Source organism: Cryptomeria japonica, chromosome 10 (genome assembly GCF_030272615.1).
Source record: "Cryptomeria japonica chromosome 10, Sugi_1.0, whole genome shotgun sequence".
Taxonomy (NCBI): Eukaryota; Viridiplantae; Streptophyta; class Pinopsida; order Cupressales; family Cupressaceae; genus Cryptomeria; species Cryptomeria japonica.
This window is the reverse complement of record NC_081414.1, coordinates 25,847,896-25,870,377: the sequence shown is the minus strand read 5'-3', so window position 1 is coordinate 25,870,377 and position 22,482 is coordinate 25,847,896. Positions and strand designations below refer to the sequence as shown.

The following is a 22,482-nucleotide window of genomic DNA, read 5'->3' as shown; positions in this document are numbered from 1 at the left end:
ATAATATAATTTAATATCTTTATATTTTAAACTCAAATTAAAATATTACATATAACCCAAAATATTTTTTAAATAATTAATACGAATATATCTATTTTATTTTATATTAGAAGGAACCATTTAAAAAAAATTATAGATATAAATTAGATATATATATATATTGATCCATTTTAAGTTGGACTTCTGAACATTTCACGTCCACAATTTATTGCACAACAATAGAGGTAAATTTTGCTTCCATATATATATATATATATATATATAATATTAATTTAAAACAGCAACTCCGCAAATACTCCAAAAATATTTGCAGTAACAATAATGTCCGGGGATGAAGTAAAGTAAAACAGAGAGAAAACAAGCATCCCAGTTTATCTGGAGGATCAACCAGACAGGCCACCAGGAGGATCAACAGGTGTAAAGTCGACTGCCCCCTATTCTCCCACGATGGTCGAGCACCTGGCAGAAAGTAAATTTAAACGCAACAGAAGAAGACGGCAGAAGTCATCGAGATTTGCAATGCAACGGGAGAAAACGGCAGAAATTATCGACAACATTCTTGCAGAAAATTTCCAAAGCTCAGAGGATAATCCAGGTATGATTTGTGTGTGATTAATCGATTTCCTACTTTTACTGCACACTGTTTATTGAGTCCTGTTCACAAACAAAACTATTGAGTCCTATATTTTCTTCAAAACTCTAACATGGTAACGAAATGACAATTTTAGATTTTATAACTACTGTAACACTTGAATTTTCTTCAATACCCTGCCAAGGGCACGCGTGATATTAGTTTTGAAAACTATCCCGTGAATTAGGTTTGGACTGTCCAAAAAAGCCCTACCAGTTTGGTATAAATATATTCATTATTAGCTGAATACAAATCCAGTCGAGTATCATGATTTTGCTTCCTTGAAGATAAGCGCAATTCGCTTAACCCAATAGAAAATATAAAACCTTAAAACCTCGACAATTATCCCATCCATCATTTGAATATCAAGATTCCTGATATGCCGCACCTAGAATAGTATAATTGAATTTGAAGTATGCAGAAGTCATTGGCATTGAGTTCAGTCAAGTTTTGAGTGATTTTGCTTCAGTATTGAGTCTATTGACCAATATAATTTTTATACAGTTTATCTTATCCTGATGATGTATCAGGTGTATGATCCGCAAAATTAGTGTAAAAACTTACAGGGAACTATTGGTTCGCAGACTGAAATCCTATTAACGTTGCCTACGACTGCTTACTTAAGACTGTCTAAGCCTACACAAGAGTCACAGACAAAGAGTCTTAAAGGAACTCTGGTGTAATGTTAATGGAAGTTTTCCAGCACCCAAATCCGAATCCCCCCAAGAGTAAGGAAGACCACTGACCGTAACAGTTATAGGGTAAAGCAGTTGTAACCTGCTTGATCCACACCTTCATTTTTCATCTCCTAACACGGTACTATGTATTAGTTCCAGATTTCTATTTTATAAAAGCTTGGTACAAATAATTAAATTCGATCAAACAAAGTCCAACTGCACCGACCTGTGGCATGTCAACATAGCAGTTGATGTTTTCGAAAGCAATTGATAATGGCTGGAAAGGGAGGAGCCTTCCTTTCTTGCAAGGTATCGAGTCTTGAATATCAGTAAGTTCTCCATTATGGGTTGAATTGTACTCAGACGTTAGACTTGAATTAACAATGCTAGCTTTTTCATTTCTTTTCATGACAGTTGAATTCATAAAATGTTTATGATCATGGCATTTCATCATGGTGCAAGGATTTCTCTTTAGCATATTTGTTTCCGATCAAAATTGTTTTCTTGGATATTTTTCAATCCTTAATCAGATTTCCCTTTTAATTTCACTCCTACAATTTTTTCTTTCTTTTTGGTGTGTTTTTAATGAACAGTTTTCTAGAAGGAAGAGGGTGCATAATGGCGTTAGCAGGCATTCTTCGACGATCTCAGACCAAACACTGCACACTTGGTTTGGCTCAGGTCTGCAAACACACTTTTACTATGTCAATTTTTTATTCAAGTGGCTTTTAATGTCAAATATGAAATCGGGAAAGTCAGGTTGTTGCACAGAGAGATGGGGTTTTGTTCGGAGCTTTCGCTTTTGCTCAGAGGTGGACAACCGCTGCAAGGGTTTTTAGGTTGGTAGATTGAATTATTTGTTTCTTGTTGGTCATACTAGTTCGAAATTTTATTCACTGTTGTCAACCTCTTCTGTGTTACGCTCTATTAACTTCAAATTACTAGTGGTAAAGTTAACGAGAGCTCAGAATATGTTGTCGATCCTTAATGATTATTTAGCTAAAATTTTGAGCTTTAAAAAGTTGACTTAAATGTTATATTTAATGTATATATTCTGATGAAGAGAATGATAGTGACTTGAAGATAATGATGCCATTTTCACAAAATTCTCACCATCTTTTGCTTCAGGAATGGGTTTCTAAGTGGGGGCTATGGGAGACTCCTAGGTGTCCTCCTAGGAGTCCCTGAGATGTCCCCGTGGCTTGGGGATGCCCCCGTCCCGGAAACGGAGGGAGGGGGGGGGACACGCCCCCATGGAACACTCTATTTATAACAAATTTTTTTTAAAATTTCATGATATAAGTTTTTTTGAATTAAGTTTAGGAAGATTTACATCAAATTTTTTAAAAATCAAATCACACGGCATTCGGCATGGGAAAATCAAGGCTTTTTGGGAACGTGTGGGTATGGTATCCAATGTGTATCCGTGCCGTATTGGAGACGGATACGGGGATATGTGCGCCCAGGGAGGGGCAGAGGTGTATCCAACTATTCTGTTCTTTCTATTCACTTCATTGTTCCACTCAAATCATGTGCATTCTCCTCTTTCAATCATACATTTGAATGATCTTCTTTATCTTATTCATGCATAAATCTATTAGTATTTATTTGATGTCTTATTTTCTCCACATCTAATCTCAGTCATTTTCTCTTCTCAATCTGATTTTATATCTTCTTATACTTCTAGTAAGTGAGGCATCCTTTGAAGAGAGACATCCTTACAAATAGACACGTCCTTTTCTTAATTTCCATCGCCTCCTTTGAAAGCTTCTAAGACCCTAATTGCTGCCATGGTTATTCTTTAACTGCTGCCTTTTTGTGATATATTAATCACTGCTTTATACATGTTATATGATTTCTTCCCATTGATTATTCATCATGCTTTATCTTGGGCGATTAATATATTTATATACTATTAAACTATTAAGTGAATTTGAAAGAAATATATATGATCTCCCAAAGAGTGTAGCCATTGCACTCATAAGACTGCATTGGTTCCTATGCTCACCACATAGAAGTCATCATGTATTTTGTGTCTACGAAGGGTAATCTCCAATAGTTGAATTTTCTTAGTGCATGGGATGGTAAAACTATACATTACTATAGCATTGAATCTGTTGAAACCTTCTGTTTGTAACCCTCTTCTAGCAACTAATCCTTTGTGAATGGAATTGTGTGTCACTCCCCTATCAATTAGGACTAGAACTTTGTGCCCTTGTAGGATCCTATGTACTCAAAAAGGTTGTTATTTTGGAGCACTTGACGAGGTTGCAAGTTTGCCTTTTGAGTTTTCACTTTTGCCTCCAACTACTTTGTGTTTTGATTCTTCCGCCTCATCGTACATTACTTCTATGTAATGCACTTGGCCTTTTCCCAAACAACGGTATCTAGGTTCCCATGGCTTTCTACAAGATAAGAATAATTTGTTTTGGTGCAATTCATTTTTGGTTACTTCATAAAAATTACTCTTTTGTGTTAATGCCTTTTTTTTAGAAAAACCCTTTTGAAAAGGTTTTGTATTTGCCCCTATAGGAGGGTTTTTTCGAAATAACTTATTCTTGGCTACAAAAGTTTCTAAATTTGAAGTTCTTTTGATAGACTCTTGAAGGGTTAGTGGATCAAACACGTTAATTAAACCCTTAAGAGGTTCAGTTAGCCTTTTGATAAAAAGCACAATTAATCTTCTTTCCTAAACATTGGGCACCATTACCAATAATCTTTGAAATTCTTCTACATATCTCTCCACTGTCTCTTCTTGTTTATTAGTGCCAATTATGTAAAATGAACTTCTGGATCTGTTATGTTGAATCTCTCAATTAACCTTTTGTAAAATTCATCATATGTGTTTGTTAGTCAATGACCTAGGTAACCAACCCATGGTACCACCATTCTTGAGCTGATCCAAGTCCAAGTGTAAGGTTGCAAATTTGATTCCATTAATAAACTCAGAAATTTTTGCTCTCAAATTGCAATGTCCCCAAATTGGGATATACCTGTTTTTTGCCCAAATTGACAATTCCAACAATATAATTTATCTTTTAACAATAACATACTAAAGTAACTTCACCTAATCATTAACAAACTTAAGAATCAATGAATACATACATGGAATAGTGAACAAATACATCATATGGAATGATAAACATTATTTCTAGCTAACTACCCCGTAACCAATCATAGTTTAGCTCGATAGGAAAACCTCGAAAGGGTGCCAGTGAACTGCTCAGCCCAACTAAGCCGAAGAGTGCACAATGTCCCACTAAGACAACTTGTCCCTCGGCCCACAGGCGGCAGGAGCATCCCACTAAGACAATTCCATCCCTTGGGGTGGTCTACTTAGCTTGGGGGAACCGGTAAACTACATCTCCCTAGCTTATTTCCACCAACTTCACATATAATTGATTATGGGACAAAGTATATGTACGATCAATTACTTGTATAATGCATAGTGGCTGTATGTGTGAATGTTATTCACTTATATCAGATCTCCACTCGATTGATTGATATTTGTATGATTGATTGATTGATTCAATGAGTTCCTTTGATTGGATGATTTGAGGTATTGATGAGTGATGACTAAGTGATTGTTGATTAGATGATTAATGAGTGATGATGTAATGAATGCTAGTTTGATATATGCTTGAATGAATGCTGATTTTAATAGAATGATTTGCTTGATGATTGCTTTTGTGGATTCATGAGTGATGATTGATGATTGAGTGATCCTTCAATGCTTGGGATGATTTCTCCTTTATACCTTAATAGAGAAAGGGTCACCACCTTTCATAAGAATTGAGTCATCACTTTTCATTGTTGCCTTTGAGAATAATAAATTATTCTCCAAATTGATCTTCCTTCCGTCCCCTACTCAAATGAAACCTTCTCCCCTTTATAACTTCCAAAGTGAGGGAGGTTCACATCTCTTCATGATGCTTTCTCTTTGCAAGCGTCACAACTCACAACCTTTCACAATTACCACCCTTTCAAAGGGTCACAACCTTTCATCATTCCTGTCCTTGAAAAGTCACTTCCTTATTTTCTGCTCATTCCTTTCTTCTTCCATTAATCCTTTCTTACTCCCTATGCTCCATTCTTTCTTCCTCTCTTCATTCCATTCTTTGATCGATGCCTGCACTTTTTTGTATTAAACTTAGAATCAGAATTCCTATTCCCTCCTCTTCAGATTAATTGCTTACTCTTTTTATACCTTCATGTCTCAGTGAGGAGACATGTCTCTTTGGAAAGAGACATCCCTTTAAAGGGTCATGTCTCCTCATTGCTGTCTTATTATTCAAATCGGATCTGCACTTGTCATTCTTGATTAAAAATCCCCTTTCAAATGAAGTTCTCTCTCCCATTTATACCTCATGTTTGAGGGAGTCACAACTTTTCATATCATGCCTTTTGACCATTCATTAAACTTAACTAAATTTTAATTATTTTAATTCTTTTCTTTGATATTTTAATTTTAATTTTATTTTTATTCTTTAATATTTTAATTTTATTATTAGTATTTATTATTAAATCCTATTTTAAAATGGGGACATTACACAAATCCTCCCAAGGCAAAAAAAAATCAACTTTGTTAGTGGAAATTTGCATTTTTATTAAAAAAAATTATAATAAACTCATGATTTCTTATCCTCAAAATGCTTTTAGGGTAAAATCATTTTTTTTTAGTGGCAATTGCATATTGATATAAAAAGATTCAATGTTACCTAGGGATGCAGCCTTGGGCCTAAATCCCCCATCCTTGTCCCAAGGATGTTTCGAGAAGTGGGGACGTCTTGGGATGTCCCCTCGGCATCCTCGATTTGCCAACAATTCCGGGAAATGTCCCAAAAAATAGGGGACGACATAGGCTATAGTTAATGATGGTAGGGGATGTCTAGGACATTCCTTGACTATCCTTGGGACGACCAGACATCCCCGACGGCGACCCAATTGAAAAAAAAAAAAACTCTAAAAACATAAAAAAAAACATTTTTTAATTGTTTGGTGGGCCCCTACCTCCCAGCTTGCCCTAAAGGGGAATGGGGCCCTCATTTTCACCCACTTCATCATTTGTGAGTGAAGGAAAAAGAGGAGTAGAAGAAAGGTTTTGTTGTGACGTTTTCACACATCACCTCATTGCAAATGGGAACCCCCACTTTTGGCTTTCTAGGTTGTGTTAGGGTCTTTGCTATTAATCTTTGCATTGAAGGGATAGAGTTTCTCAAGTAGCTAGAGGGTCATCATGTCAGGGTGGTCTCCTGAGTGGAGTGAAGTAAGTCATCAAGCATGTTGCAAGAATGATTTATGGGTGAAGACTTGAGGATTGAACAAATTGAGCAAAGTCAGGTGAAAGGCCTAAGTCAAGAGTCTTTCCTAAGGATGTGTACCTTGCTCCCTCGCTGGAGTGAAATTTGCCTAAGTACCTTGACCCCGTACCTTGCTAAGGTCTTAGAGCGAATTTTTGTATTAAGGTCATGTATGTACCTTGCAGAGGCTTGAGAGTGAACTTTCCAAATTATGTACCTTGCTCAAGAGTCCAAGCGAATTTTCCTACATAGATGTTCTCAAAAGGCCAAATTGGTGATGCTTTCATATGAAAAGATTGGAAAATTGAAAGATAAAATCAACTAAGTGAAAGAGAATTGAAGGAATCGAATCAAAGACCAACTCCAAGTTGCGTACCTTCCAGAGGTCCTAGAGCGAATTTTGAGATCATGTACCTTCCAGAGGTCCTAGAGCGAATTTTGAGTTATGTACCTTGTTGAGGTCCTAGAGCAAAAATTTCACCACGGGCATGTACCTTCCAAAGGATCAAGAGCGAAATTCTTTTCACCAAGTTGCGTACCTTCCAAAGGTCCTAGAGCGAATTTTGAGTTGTGTACCTTGCTGAGGTCCTAGAGCGAAATTTTCACCAAGTCATGTACCTTGGAGAGGTTCCAGAGCGAAATTTTCACCAAGTCATGTACCTTGGAGAGGTTCCAGAGCGAATTTTGAGTGATGTACCTTGTTGAGGTCCTAGAGCGAATTTTGAGTGATGTACCTTGTTGAGGTCCTAGAGCGAATTTTGAGTGATGTACCTTGCACAAGGTCCAGAGCGAATTTTTAAGTCATGTACCTTGGAGAGGTTCTAGAGTGAATTTCTTATTTGAACCCTGTACCTTACTCCCAACTTGAAGCGAAATTACTCCTAAGGTCTCATTGAAGGCTAATTCAGCATTAAAGTGACTAAAAGACTTAAGGTCTGAGTAAAGTGAAGGCAAGTGTAAGAGGTTGAATGATAAGTATACACCGAACCATGTCCTTTGCTCTTAATTTGATGCAAAATTTCCATGTACCTTGCCCATAATTTAGACCGAAATTCTTTGGAGATATGTACAATGCCTCCTAATTTGATCTAATTGCACCTATAGCATGTACTTTTGATTAAATCTAGTGAAAAATCACATGAAATCAGAATGAGAGATCAAGTCAAAGTAAGAGTATGAAAAGGTTATAAATCTTATTTTGCAGAAAATGAGGAAAGAAATGAATCACGTTGGAGGAAGATCAAAATAAGTGTCCTAAACAGAAAATATCAACATCAAGATCAAGTTGCAAGGAAGATATCTACACCAACATGCAAAGGGAACGCTTCATTTACAAGCACAAAATACTTAAGAGGAATCTCGATTCTCACCACTCCCTGGAGGCATGAAGAGATCAAAGGAGTGTTAAGGAGAAGTCATACAATCACTCCAAGGCAAGCAAGCAAGGATGGAAGGACTCTGCTACATCAATAATTCCCATCACCACTACTTTGAGTGAGCTAGATAATGTTGAATATCAAAAGATATCTCTTGATATCCCTTCATGATGATGAATCAAATCAAGTCTACAAAGTGCAAGTTTGAGGTGGCATCCATTACGACACGTCTAAGTTCAATGAATCAAGCTCATATATGAAGGCACAAACTTCGATATACCTACCCCTGATATCTATTGGCTAAGGAGAGTTTGTTGTAACAAACTCTAATTAGGGTTTCATTGTAAGATCTTGGCCATTGATGGAGAATCAATCCTGGCCATTCATTGTAAATGAGCTCTCTATATAAAGCTCAAGCTCCTCATTTTGTAGCGGTTAATAGTTAATAGAATTGTCAATAGGTGGTAACAGAGAAATATAGAAGAATAGAATAGTAATTAGAGTAGAGGAGGAGGAGAAGGCAGAAATTGTTGCCTAAGTTGTAATGAACTTCATTTTCATTGAAGTTATGGTGAAGTCTGTTGTTTCTTTACAATGTGCATGGTTTCTTGTTGGATCTTCATGTTAGATGGTAAATAATTAGATTGAATGGAGGAATTTGTTGAATACATTTGTGTGGAATCCGTCTAGTCTATACCACTAGCCTCTTACTGATTGTAAGTGCACCTTGTGTGGTCAACTGGAATGATATGACCTTAACTTCAAATTGTTATGCGCCCATTGTTTATGCATTAACTTGGATGGTGATCAATTTTCGATGGTAATGATTTGAATATCTTTGAGTTATCCCATAGAAGATCACACTGAGCTTGTGTCAAATTGTTCAAGTTGATGGTGAGACCTCGCCCAGTAGGATTCCATTCAATCATTCACTCTTCTCCTACATTCTAGGTCTTAGAATAGACTCTCTCAACCCTTCATCTTTTGCCCTTTTTTCAATTCAAGCAAGTAATTAGGACCTAAGCTTCAACAAATCAAGTAGTCAGGCATTCAAACATAAGTCCCCTTGTGATACCAGCAATCACATCAACCATCTGTGCTTATCCACACGTAGTGACCCTACATACAAGAACCTTGGAGTTATCTCAGGTGATCCTTAAGCGAATCTTCAGCGTTTGGGTAACTTTGTTCAAGAGAGGATAAGATACTTTTGGGTATTTTATTCTGTGTTCGCATGTGCATGAAAAACACATCAACAGGTTTGAAGGGAGAAGTTTTATTTTGAATAGGGATAGAGAGAGCTAGTTGGAAAAGAGATTCAATCTAGGAGTGGGGTTGCAAATCCTTCAAAGAGGTAAGTTTTTTCCTTTCATTTTTTTAAATTTTTTTTCAAAGTTTGAAGCATAAAATGTCTGATTTTTTTAGTTTAAAGTTGCCTTCACTCTCAAAAGGATATGAGCAGTAGCAGTAGTGAGAATGAAGTGGAGATAGTAGTAGTGAAAATCATGGAAAAGTATGCAGAAAGCCCTTTGAATAAGAAAAAACCTCTTCTCCAATTTGTTAGACTTGTGGATAAAAAGCAAAAAAATATAGGGGGAGTAGGGTGTGGCTTTGTCATGTCTACAAGACAGATTTTAGAGGCAGCTACACAAGGGTATTGTCTCATTTTTTGGGTGTTACATGTCATGGAGTTAAAGTTTGTCCAGAACTATTGAGAAGATAGAGTGCCATAGATTGCATATGGAGGCGGGAATGGGGGCTCAAGGTGTGACAATGATGACACCTTTTGCAAGTGGACAATCATCTATGCCCTATGCCATTCATAGTTGGTAGTAGTGAAGCTGTCATAACTACAATAGGAAAGTGGGAGATGAGTGGTAGTGACAAGGGAGGATCAATTGAAGCTATGTTTAATGTGCAAGCATGAGAAGCTACAAAGTCTTCCATTGCCAAATTATTTTTTGCTCATTGCCATCTGTTGTGACGTATTCACACATCGCCCCATTGCAAATGGGGACCCCTACTTTTTTTCGCTTTGTGGGGTTTTGCTTTCTAGGTTTTTGAGTTTTGTCTGTTAGCCTTTGCTTTTCGAGTGTCGCCAAGGGGATCACTAGGATGGCAGGCTCTGCTTGAGCCAAGGTGAGTCTTTGGGGCCCCGAAATTAGGGTTTCTTTGAAAGTCTTCCTTAGGGCTTGGTTTTGCTCTCGTTGCTAATTGTGTCTTGTTTGAGTTTGAGGAGGTCAATGAAGCTTGGTGAGTGAATATCCTCTTTGAAGGTCCGAGTTAGGTCAAGTTGGTGAGTGATGAAGTCTGGAATGTCGTCCTGATCTTCAAATGCCCTGAAATTTGGCTAAGTCTGGAATGTCCTGATCCTGAAATTTGACTCTGTCTGGAAAACTGAAGAATCCTCCAAAAACTAGATTTTGCAATATAACTCTTGGAGGTCCAAAACCACTCTCAAACATCCTGACAGTATATATGGAATATAACTTAAAGTATAATGCCACTTATACTTAAATGTTATATTCCATAAAATGATCCTGATGGAGAGACCAAAATGTCAAATTTCGCTCTTGACCCTTCCAAAGGGTCCAGAGCGAAATTCTCCACAAGACATTCTACTTTGACAAAAACCTAGAACTAACATATTCTCAGGCTTGAATGAAGGTAAAAACGCTTGTTTGAATGAGGAAATGTGAAAATGAAGTCAGGATTTGAGCCCAAGGATGATTTTCGCTCCTGACCCTTCCAAAGGGTCCAAAGCGAAATTCATTTTTCTCCACTTTGCTCTTTGATATGACCAAGTTTATTGACTTCTGGGACGTGATGGGAAGGTTTTGATGCACATTTGTCTTTGAGAGGAGATTTGAGGTGACAAAATGATGGAAATTAGCCTAAAGTAGGAATTTCGCTCCTGACCCTTCCAAAGGGTCCAGAGCGAAATTCTTGAAAACCTCATTTTCTCCCTTGTTTAGACCAACATTCTAGTTTTGAGGTGATGGGATGTGAAAATGTGAAGGATTTTGGCCAAGATTAGGAATTTCGCTCCTGACCCTTCTAGAGGTTCCAGAGCGAAAATCCTTATACACCTAAATTTCTCACTTGTCAAGACCAAATTCATAGTTCCTTAGGCATGTATAGAGGTGTTTTGACATGTTCTAGCCTTAGGAGATGAGTAAAGGTGAAAAGAATGAAGGATTCTAGCCTAAAGGGTGAATTTCACTCCCGACCCTTCCAAAGGGTCCAGAGCGAAATTCTTGAAAACACTCATTTTTCCTTTAGCTAGAGTCAGGACCAAGGTGGAAATGAAAGGAGAGGGATCTATGTTTGCCTCCCAAAGAGGATGAGAGTTGGAAAAGTCAAGGATCAAGCCTAAACTAAGATTTTCGCTCCTGACCCTTCCAAAGGGTCCATAGCGAAAATCCTCCTAAGACTCATTTCCTCCCTAGTTTGACCAAATTTTGATTTGCAAAGCGTCTTGAAAGGAAGGATGGACATCGTTTGCCATTGGAAATGTTTGAAAGCATTGAAAAGTGAAGGATTTTGAGCCAAATAGTGAATTTCGCTCCTGACCCTTCCAAAGGGTCTAGAGCGAAATTCCTAAAAACACCTATTTTTCCATTGGAGGAGGTCAAGTCCTTGGTTTTTTGTAGCATGGATGGAAGTGGGATAGCATGTCTTTGCGTCTTGAGGTGGTTTGGAGTTGGAGAAATGAAAAAATCAAGCTCAAATCATGATTTTCGCTCCTGACCCTTCCAAAGGGTCCAGAGCGAAAATCTTCATGGACCTCATTGTCTTCCTTGTTAGGCCAAGTTCTTAGTGTCCAAGGCATGTTGGAGGAAGGATAGACATATTCTTGCCTTGAGGAATGATGGAAAGTAATAAAAGATGAAATATCAAGCCTAGAATGTGAAATTCGCTCCTAACGCTTCCAAAGGGTCCAGGGCGAAATTTCACCAAAAACCACCTTTTTTCCAATTTTGTGTCAAGACAATTGCAAACTAAAGTGAACTGGGATGGAAGAGGTCCTTAGGAGTAACTTCAAGTTGCGAGGAATCATTGAAATTGAAGGAATTGAGCCAAATCAAGAATTTCGCTCCTGACCCTTCCAAAGGGTCCAGAGCAAAATTCTAAAATCCACCTATTCCTTTCACATTTGTGCCAAGCTGGGCCTAGACAAAGATGATAGAAGCCCTTGAGATTGCCCTTGAATGGATTTTTGTCTCCAAAAATGATGATTTTGGGCTAGAGGAAGAAATTCGTTCCTGACCCTTCCAAAGGGTCCAGAGCGAAATTGTGCAAAACCTATCTTTTCCCTCAAATTTATGCCAAGTCTAGTGTGTGTCAAGATTAGAGGTGTCCTTAGGCATGCCCTTGAATTGCCAAGAGTCATCAAATATGAAGAAATGAGCTCAAAACAAGAAATTCGCTCCTGACCCTTCCAAAGGGTCCAGAGCGAAAAACACTAAAACCATACTTTTCTCCAAATTTTGTGCTAAGTCAGGCTTGGACTAGGGTGAGAGAAGCTATTTGGAATGCCTTGGAAAGATGTTTGATCGCCAAAGATGCAAATTTTGAGCTAAAAGTGAATTTCGCTCCTGACCCTTCCAAAGGGTCCAGAGCGAAATTCATCAAAATCACTATTTCCTCTTTGTGTCAGGACAAGATTTTGATTCCTATGGCATGGTTGAGGCTGGAGTGAGATATTCTTGCCTTGTGGGGTGAATTGAGGTAAAGGAAGTGTAAAATAAAGCCTAAAAAAGGAATTTCGCTCCTGACCCTTCCAAAGGGTCCTGGGCGAAATTCTTATAGGGCTTGTCCCTGGGGAGAATCTTGAGCAAGCTTCATTTAATGTCTTTTGTTGATGATTTAAGGTGTAAAATACTATGTTGAAATGAATTTATTATATGTCCTTAATCATCTTTTGGTTTGTTTTGTAGATGAAAGAAGACCAGGCCAGGACAAGGACGATCTTTTCCAATCCAGCATTTCAAGGAAAGGTACACCATCCATCCTGCACATCGAAGACAAAGGAGGTTAAAGCAAGGGTTCGTTGAAGAAGCAGGTAGTTTCAGAAGAGTTAACTTAAGTTAGCTTCTCAGCATCATCAAATTGAATATCTACCAAGTTGCAAGTGTCAGACAAGGTGGCATCCTAGTCATCACTCCTCCAGTCGGATTGGTCCATCTCAGCGTGTCCAGATTCAATGTACCCGACTCCTCAAAAATGACACAAGCTTCGAGGTACCTACCTCGGTTATCCATTGGTCGAATATTCCAGAGAAGACATGTGTCCAAATAATGCAATTATTTCATTGGCCAAATTGAGTTTGTTGTAACAAACCCTAATTAGGGTTTTCATTGTTAAATCTCAGCCATTGATCTCAAGTTGATCTGAGCCATCGAATTGTATTAAGGGCACTATATAAGCCCTGGCTCCTCATTTGTAAAGGCGAATAATAGTTAGTCAGTAGTTAGAAGGTGAATAGTTAGAAATAGTGAATAGTCAGTTGATAGAATAGCAATTAGAGTAGAATAGAAAGAGAAGGCAAAGATTGTTGCCAAGATGTTGTTGTAAAAGACTTGTAAAACTTCATTGAAGAAATGGTGAAATCTATGGGTCGATTCAACAATTTGCATGGTCTATATACTTCTCAGATTTGATTTCATGTTATTAGATGAGTGGAAGAAATGTGTTTGATTGATGGTGAAATTCGTATATCCATACTACTAGCAGTTTGTTGATTGCAGACTTGCCTTGTGTAGTCAACTGGAATCATTCAGTTTAAGCTTAACTTCAATTGTCGCTTCTTCATTGATATGCATCAGCCTGATGGTGTCTATGCTTGTAGCGATGATCTGAACATCATAAAGTTTTCCTCCGAAGATCGCACTAACCTTGTGGAGATGGTCCTGGGATGTCAAAACAAGACTTAGTTAGAATTTCATGAAAGGTTATTCATTGCTCCTACATTCTTAGCGTCAGAATTAGATCCTTTCCTCGGCCTCATCCTTTTCCTTTTTTTTTCAAAATCTAGACTAGTGAAATCCTATGTTCCAGTAATATTCAAAGCGAATCAGACGTTCAGTCATCAAGTGTAAGTCCCCTTGTGATTCCAGCAAAATCACATCATACCACAGAGAGCTTATCCACGAGTAGAGAACCTACATACAAGAACCTTGGAGTTGCCTCGACTGATCCTTTGGCGAGATCTTCAGCAGTCGGGAAACTTTGCTCAAGAGAGGATAAGGTACCTTTAGGTATTTTATTCTGTGTTCGCATGTGCGTGAAAAACACATCAACACCATCCCATTTCATGTGGCCCATTCCTCTTACTTTAAACAAATGATTAGAGACGTAGCCACTATTGGTCCCTCATTCATACCCCTTGGAGATTATAAGCTACACACTACCCTCCTAGACAAATCCAAGGTTAATGTGTTAATGGAGGATATGAGGATAACTTGGATGAGGACAAGTTGCTCTATTGTGATGGATGGGTGGTTTGATGTTAGACATTGGTCACTCATCAATAACATAGTCGCATGCCCTGCTGTTTCTTATTTTCTCAGAGCCATGGATTGTTCATGGAAGTGTAAGGATGCAAACTTCCAGTTTACCATTTTGAGAGATGCCAAGAGGTTGGTTCTGCTAATGTTGTACGGGTGATCACCGATTCAACATGTGTGTGCAAATCAGCTGGTTTGATGGTGGAGGGTGCTTATAAGAAGATCTTTTTGTGTTTATGCATTGAAAGACATAGGGAAGATAGATTGGGTGAAGCAAGTGGTGGCAAGAGTTATAGAAATTAAAATGTTCATTTCCACCCACCACACCTCACTTGCTCTCTTTAGGAAATTTTCAAAGGAGTTCCTCAAACTTGTTGAGACAAGGTATGCCAGTTACTTCATTTTGTTTCATTGAGCCTTACATTGCTTTTGCTTAATGAATATACTATAGGTATGCCATTTACTTCATCTTGTTGGAGAGGATGCTTGAGGTGCATGAGCCTCTACAATTGATGATGGTGAATTCAAATGGACTAGATGGCCTAATTCAACCTCTTTTCAAGGAAAATCTATCAAACAAAAGATCCTTGATGATGATTGATGGTCCACTTTGAGGTAAGACATTGTTGATTTTCATATTAAATTTCTGATTTTAATATTTTTATTTTATTGTCCAATGTTCCAACTTTTGAAGCTTCTAACATGTCAATTAATTCTTTTGAACTTTTTGTTTGCATTTTGCAAATATATTTGCTCTTTCATCTCACCTATTGTAGATGTCATTAGATACGCTAATACAGACTCTCCTAGTCTTGGAGAGATATATGAGACATTTGACAGTATGCTTGGGAAGATAAATCATTCAATTTTGGTTAAGGATCCTTCTTTGGAGTTATATGAGCAACATGTTAAGCCCATTGTGATGTGGAGGTGGAACACAATAAACACCCCACTTCATATGGTAGCCGTTGCTCTAAATCCCAAATGGTATGCACCAAGGGATGGAAGGGTGCCTCCTTCTGATGACCCGAAGGTTTTAGATGGGTTCACTCGGGCCATTGATAAGATGTATTTAGAGGAGCAGGCTTCAATACTTTGCACACAATTCCTTGACTTCAAATCTTCGTGGTCCAACATTGAGTAAACCATAGGCAAGGTTGGATAGAGCTATATTAGCTCAAATTGATCCTATTGGATGGTGGACATGGCATGGGAGGGATACACCACAATTGAAGATGCTTGCCACTCGCCTTCGTGCATAGGTTGCTAGTTCTTTTGCTGCAAAGAGGAATTGGTCCACGTATGGCTTTATCCACTCCATCAAGAGGAATAGACTTACCTGTAGACCAGCGAAGAAGCTAGTGGCCGTGCATAGTGCTCTTTGACTTCAGGATCGTCAAAGTACAGACTACAGAGTATTCGATAAGCTTCAGCTTTACAGTGGGATGTTGATCCCGAAGATGTCATCCAGGTTGATGAGGAGGAGAACCTAGGGGGATTGATTGGGATTCCATTGGATGAGGTGGACCATGGTAGTGGCAATAACTTAGAGGAGGACTCTGATTTTGATGCATTATTGAGAGATGCAGACTAGGGGCAGCAGTGTACTTTGTTTTTTTGTATTTCATATCATAATTGAAAATGAAACTATATGGCAGCAGTGTAGCCTTTGGGCATTTTGTATGACATTTGTTTAATATCACATGCATATTGATATTGGACAACGAATTCTAAATTTTGAATGCATATTGACTTTGACTATTGACAATAAATTCTGATTTCTGAACACAAATGTTATATGTTAAGGTTTTATGATGTATATATGTATGCTTTATCCATGTTTTCATATGAATATAATGTATCTATGCATGCTTTATCCATGTTTTCATATTTACATTTAAAATTTTCCTATATATTTAGATTTTTTCCTATTTTTAATATAGCCATCCCCTTTGCCTACACCGCTGTCCTTTGAAACGTGTCCCCCCATCCCCTGCCGTCCTCTTCCTGAAAACTTGGGGTAACAATGAAAAGATTATGCAAGTACAATTAGTCGCTGTGGATGCAACCTGCCATATGCTCCCCTAATTGCATACATTATTGTCAAGCTTCCATTTACAACTATGAAGAAGCTGAATTCTCCTTTTTTTTATCAATACAACATTTTATTTTTTCCTCCCATGCTTAAAAACTTACTTACCACTTCTTATTATAATTGTAGGTCATGTTGGAGCATTCCTTTCAGAGCCTAGAAGGAATCCTGGAAACTGTAAGCAGAAAAGTTGCCTTTTTTAATTGAAGTTCCAATTTTGCACAGTTGGTGGTCAAAACTGTATGTGTGAGTTCATTCCTGTAGGTCTGGGTCTGTCATTCTTAGTCGGATTCCAGCTTGCAAACTCAAAACTGTCTGTTGTTTATCTTTTCATGAGGGTGGTAGATGTCCTTTGCTTTTCACATAATCTATTTGGAATCAAGCTTCGTCCAAGTCTTGTGGGTTGGTGGCAACTACTTTTTTCCAATGATTGAGTGGTTGACCTGTCTTGTATTTAGTATTTACATAAAAAGATAGCCAAGTGAATAGCTTGAATTAGTGGTGTGAAATGAGTAATCATCTTTTTATATTGAACTAATATAGGTATGAAGACCTCTGAGATGTTTAATAAGCATATCCTCATCCTCAAGTCCATACCCACTAACATAATTTGTCTTCTGAATTTCATGGTGCAATCCTGCATGCTTTGTCTGATTTTTTTGTCTGAGATACACCCACTTAATTTTCTAGTTAGTTTTATGCCCAATAGAATAGAAATTCTTTCATAGTGATTCCTTAAATTCTTCCCATTTAGATATGACCTGTTTTCTTCTCTTTTCGGAAGATAACTGTTGGTGTTGGAAATAAGCCACACCCAGACCAACGATGGACTGGTCCAAGAGGGGCCAGTAGCTCAGTGGTAGAGCACTCCAGCAGCGTATGGAAGGTCCTAGGTTCGAGTCCTAGCTGGTCCATGTCTCAACATGGTATCAGAGCCAGGTCCAGGCTAGGAGCCCCAAGCACACGAGAGGTGTGGCTTAAGGGGGGGTGTTGGTGTTGGAAATAAGTCACACCTGGACCGACGATGGACTGGTCCAAGAGGGGCCAGTAGCTCAGTGGTAGAGCACTCCAGCAGCGTATGGAAGGTCCTAGGTTCGAGTCCTAGCTGGTCCATGTCTCAACAATAACATGTGATTTTAACATCATACAAGAGCATGTCCACTCATTTTGTGATGTGCATAAGATATCTTTAATGCCTCACTAACTTTATGCACGCTAAAATAAGCTTCCGCTTGTTTAATCCAAGAATCTAAAAACTCAGCATTTATTTGTTCATAAAAATATTTCATTTCTAACTTTGTTTCTACTTTAAATGGGGTGGATTTTACCTGGATCTCTTCATCATCTTCCAAGAAAGTGTTTTGCTCCTACAAATTTTTGCCTGCTTCTGCAATATCAAATTTTCTGGCTAGTGCTCTCGCTACTAATCCAATATTAAGATTGATTTTGGGTTTATGTGCTCATGTTGTTGCATTATATGTTCTTGTTGTTGCCTCCTACATTCTGATTTTTTTTAGCAATCTCCATGTTTTTCTCAAGGGTTGTCACTCATTTATTCAAAATTTTGAGATAATAAATATAAAATATTCACCTCTTTATACCACTTTTGGGTAGAGATTGTGGATTGTCTGGTAGTATCTCCTTTTATTCATGTGACCTACAAAAATTCACTTCCACAAATCCCACAAAGATCAAAATTGCTTTGATACCAAAACGATCCATAATCTCTCAAATTAAAGTAGAATTTCGAATTACAAATTTCTTGTATACTGTCCTACTTGAATTATCAAATGACAGCTTTAAAGAGAGTAACATTGTTGCAAAATTGGAAAATAACATGCCGAAAATGAAAGGAATTTAACACAAATTAGCCAGGTAGTGGTGGGTGGGTGGAACGAGGAATAGAATGGCGTTTATTTCTCCATCACACCCATGCTGCATTCGAGCTTCCCCCACCTACTTCTCCAGCTGGATGGGATGGAAAGAAACCTCACTCAACCTTCTCCTTTTTTTCTACTTAACAGAAATTTTTGCCCTCAAAACCCCAATCTTGTTTATAACTTTCCTTTTACTAGAATATGCTTGCTATGATTGCCTGTTTGAGTTGCTGACCTTGTTTCCTATTATTTGTATTAAAATATCCAGTTATTTCTTAGAAACTTAAAACTCATTCTTGAGAAATCCTTCTCAACCTAAGGGAGAGCCATGTATGTCTTCTTTAACACCAGTGATAAGAAAAGCTTATCTGGCTCCTAGGAAACATCTGGTTTACAATATTTTAAATTGCTCAAAGTTTGATGTGTTAATATGAATCCAAATTCTAAACAAGAAATTTCAAATGGGCGAGCTTTACTGGTAATATATTGGGGCTTCCAAATCGGAGCCTCAGTTAAATTACTAGGAGATATTGATAAACTCTTGAAATGGGGTCAACTATCAAATCCAACTGGTTTGGTGTGGCATACATAAACAGACAAGCCCAGTTGTGAGTCTTGGGCATAACCCTTAGTCGGGGCATCTAAACAAAATAAACCCCTGCAAGGGAATTCACCAAATAAAATAGAAGTTACAAACAAGAATGAGGTACATATGTAACATTATTTCATGGTATGAATAAAAATTGCATATAAAACCAAGGTATTGTATTGTAGATAAAATGGTTGCTCTTCAAGATGTGCTTCATTTTCTGCAATTATGATACAGAAGAACTAGCATCTGCACTATTAAATGCCAATGGAATTGTTAGTGTAGTGATGGATGCGGTACCAAATATGCCTAGATGGATGAGTAGGAGGTTGATAATCATTAAGGCAATATGGAAATTACATTCAAGCATTTTGTTTGCATGTTTTGGATAACATCAATGGCCACATCATGTCATACTTCCTTTTGCCAAGAATCGAGCTGCTATTTCCTTTTTCTGGAATGGATCTAATGAAATAATTTTGAGCAGCCTTGGACCTTAACCATTAGATTTCACCACAATGCTGGTCCTGAGAGATGCACAGCCTTTTTTGTTCTTCTATCATCTATTTTTGTATTGCTAACTGCTCTTAGACTTTGCGTTTCACATGGAGTTCATGTCAGAAATGATGGATGTATTTATAATATCCAACGTTGAATGTCTTAAGTATCACCTAATGTCTATTTTACATCACAAATTTAGACGTATTTTACAACTTGCATAAAACATGAATTTTGAACAATTGTCAAACTGAACTGAACTCTCACCGCTTTGCCATTAGTCATACCCCACCTTATCAATGCCTTATGCGTTGATGCTATTATTTTGAGACAACTTTTTTGAGTTTCATATGATTAGCATAATATTCATGATTAAGTGTACTCGTTGAGTTTCCTTCAGTTCAAAGGGATCTGGAAGTGACATTGTTGGAATGGATCTTGTTAACTCTAAGTCACACAATGGAGTAACAGAGGGAAAGGTAAGTTTTTAATTTACATTCTATTTGAAATTTCATAATGTTGCAAAACTTTGAGATGATGTAAAGTGGGATATAACTCTAACATGCAGGTTCCTCAAAAATCTCCAAATAGCCATGTTTGGGTTGAAACAAATGAACAGCAGTATTTGGCTAGTCGAACTGGTGCACTTCTTACAGGAAAAATGAAAGGAGCTGCAGAATCATATATTAGGAGTGTTGTAAATGGTGCTGTAACTCTTCCTTCTTATTTTAGTAATATGCAAAGGCAGGCTGTAAATGCTGTGGGAAGAATTACTGGGTTTTCCACTGCTAGTGGACCAGTTGAGGTAATTAAGACATGTTGCCATGATAAATTAATATTGTCAATCTATCACGATTACTTTATTATGATAAAGCGGCACTCTTCTCTCAATTTTTTTAACTTTTATTTGTCTTGCAGGGAACATCCACAAATGGTGATGCCTCAATGCAGAATGTGGTAGACCCCAAAAAGAACATTAATCGTCCATTATCACCTCATCTTAGTATTTATGAGCCACAACTTACTTCAACCTATTCAATTTTCAATAGAATCTCCGGAGCGTTCTTAACTGCTGTACTTTTGTCTGGTCTCCTTTTTGTCTTGGAAATAGGTCCTTTAAGCCTTACTTATCCTAGTCTCTATACCTATCTTCATTCTCAGTCGATTTTCCAAAATTGACTCTAAGTTTGTTTAATTTTACTTTATTAGCATTTTGCTATCATATAGTTAATGGGCTTCGTCATATATGGTGGGATCTGGGTTTTCCCCTGGAGTCATTTTGAGGAATTCGGATTTCTGAATTTCTTATGCTATGTATAGCTTTCTCAGCTTTTGCAAAGATCATCCAAAAACTCTATTTCTGAGGAACAGGGTGAATTGAATGGCAATAAACTCACCTTCATTGTGGAATATTGGAGGGGAAGCAATAGTTTTCGTTTCCCTCAAGTAGAACAGTACTTTGTTTTTCTTGAGTTGATGTTTGGCAAAGTTCCTGAACGATCCCAAATTTGATATGTAAAACTTATTAATGAAATATTACTTGTGGCTGTTTTTTCCGTTGACTTAAAGTTTGTTAAGTGTTTAATAGTCCTGTAGTTGTTCTCTAAAACTCATAACTGTAGTTGAACTGTCAAAAAATTATAGTATGAAGGCAAAGATTCTCTGGGAATAGCTGTCGAGAAGGATGGTTGTGTTCAACTTAAGAGTTGGTGTACGCTAATTGAAAGCCAGCCAGTTGAAGTAGCCTGTAAATATGCTCCCCACATATTTTGCAACTCATAATGCTTAACCTGGGCACTCTTGCAGCTTAGTGTTGAGCAAAACTGTTGTGTTTCAATTGGCGGAAATGAAAGCAAGCCTGGTTGCTTTATATTTTAAATAGATATTATTAACATGGTCAATGTCTGGGATTTTTTAAGTCAGTCTTGAATTTTGTCCTTCAAATAGAATTAGATGGCAACAAGATGAACAAGTAATAAGGCTGCAACGAGCAAGCTGGAGTTTCTCTTACATGGAATTAATCAGTGATTCTTTTTGTTGAATTTCCAACTTAGCTACCTATATTCTTTGCCTCCAGTTCACTTTAAACTTTTACCAATATTTACAGGCACCCTATTATTCTTTCTTTAGATCCTCTGAGTTTTTGCCACAAGAAAGTCAAAAGTTAAATGCCGGTAATCTTACTTTGGTCACATACTCATTTTATGGAGCAGTAATTGTGTCTCAGTTTGTCTTAGATGTTTTTCATTAATGTATTAATAGGTCGCAAGAAATAACATATTTATATTATTTTTTTTGGAGAGTACACAATAGAAGAGTGTTAGAATCTCCAAAATAGATGGTAATCTAGAAATTGATGTAGAAAATAAAAATGATTAAATTGCAATTACAAATAATCAAATTTTAAATAGTATTACAAAGTTAGAATCTAATGAGAGAAATTTCAATGCTTCAAAAGATAAAATAGTATTAAAACATGAATGCAGGAATTGAAAATGCATGCTAGGAGTGTGAAGTATATATAGACTGTTAAAGGGAGGAGGTGGCAAATACATCCAATAAGGATATCATTCGAGAAGTACTTAGAAGAGAAAGATTAATTCTCATAGAAGACGTTAACATCTTATAGTGCTTATATTTGTAAATCTAATAAAAAGTGCAGTAACATTTAAATAATGGAAAAGAAAAACCCATTAGAAAAATAAAAATTTATATTAATATTTCGTTTAAGTGCAGTTTAGGTGGGTGATAAGATGAGTCTTGACAAATTAAGCTTGATGATATATAAAGATGAGTCTTGACAAATTAAGCTTGATGATATATAAAGATGAGTCTTGACAAATTAAGCTTGATGAGATATTCAAGTACTACCAATGAGAAGAAATGCCAACCCATAGAGAGAAAAGACCTCCATTGTAAAATGAGAAAGAAAG

General features: G+C 37.3%; 1 protein-coding gene across 2 annotated transcripts; it reads left to right on the top strand.

The window, feature by feature from the left end:
• The first annotated feature begins 284 nt into the window (after positions 1–284).
• LOC131044293 (succinate dehydrogenase subunit 3-1, mitochondrial-like) lies at positions 285–21,111 on the top strand. 2 transcript variants are annotated; one of them, XM_059213668.1, is made up of 6 exons: positions 285–595; positions 1,902–1,989; positions 2,068–2,147; positions 19,950–20,028; positions 20,118–20,354; positions 20,468–21,111. In XM_059213668.1, exons 2-6 carry the CDS (start codon positions 1,927–1,929, stop codon positions 20,726–20,728), a joined length of 720 nt encoding a protein of 239 aa, XP_059069651.1. In that variant the 5' UTR covers positions 285–595; positions 1,902–1,926; the 3' UTR covers positions 20,729–21,111. The 2 variants fall into 2 exon arrangements, with proteins under 2 accessions (XP_059069651.1, XP_059069652.1); XM_059213669.1 differs by having other exon boundaries at positions 286–595; positions 2,080–2,147.
• The last annotated feature ends 1,371 nt before the right edge of the window (positions 21,112–22,482 follow it).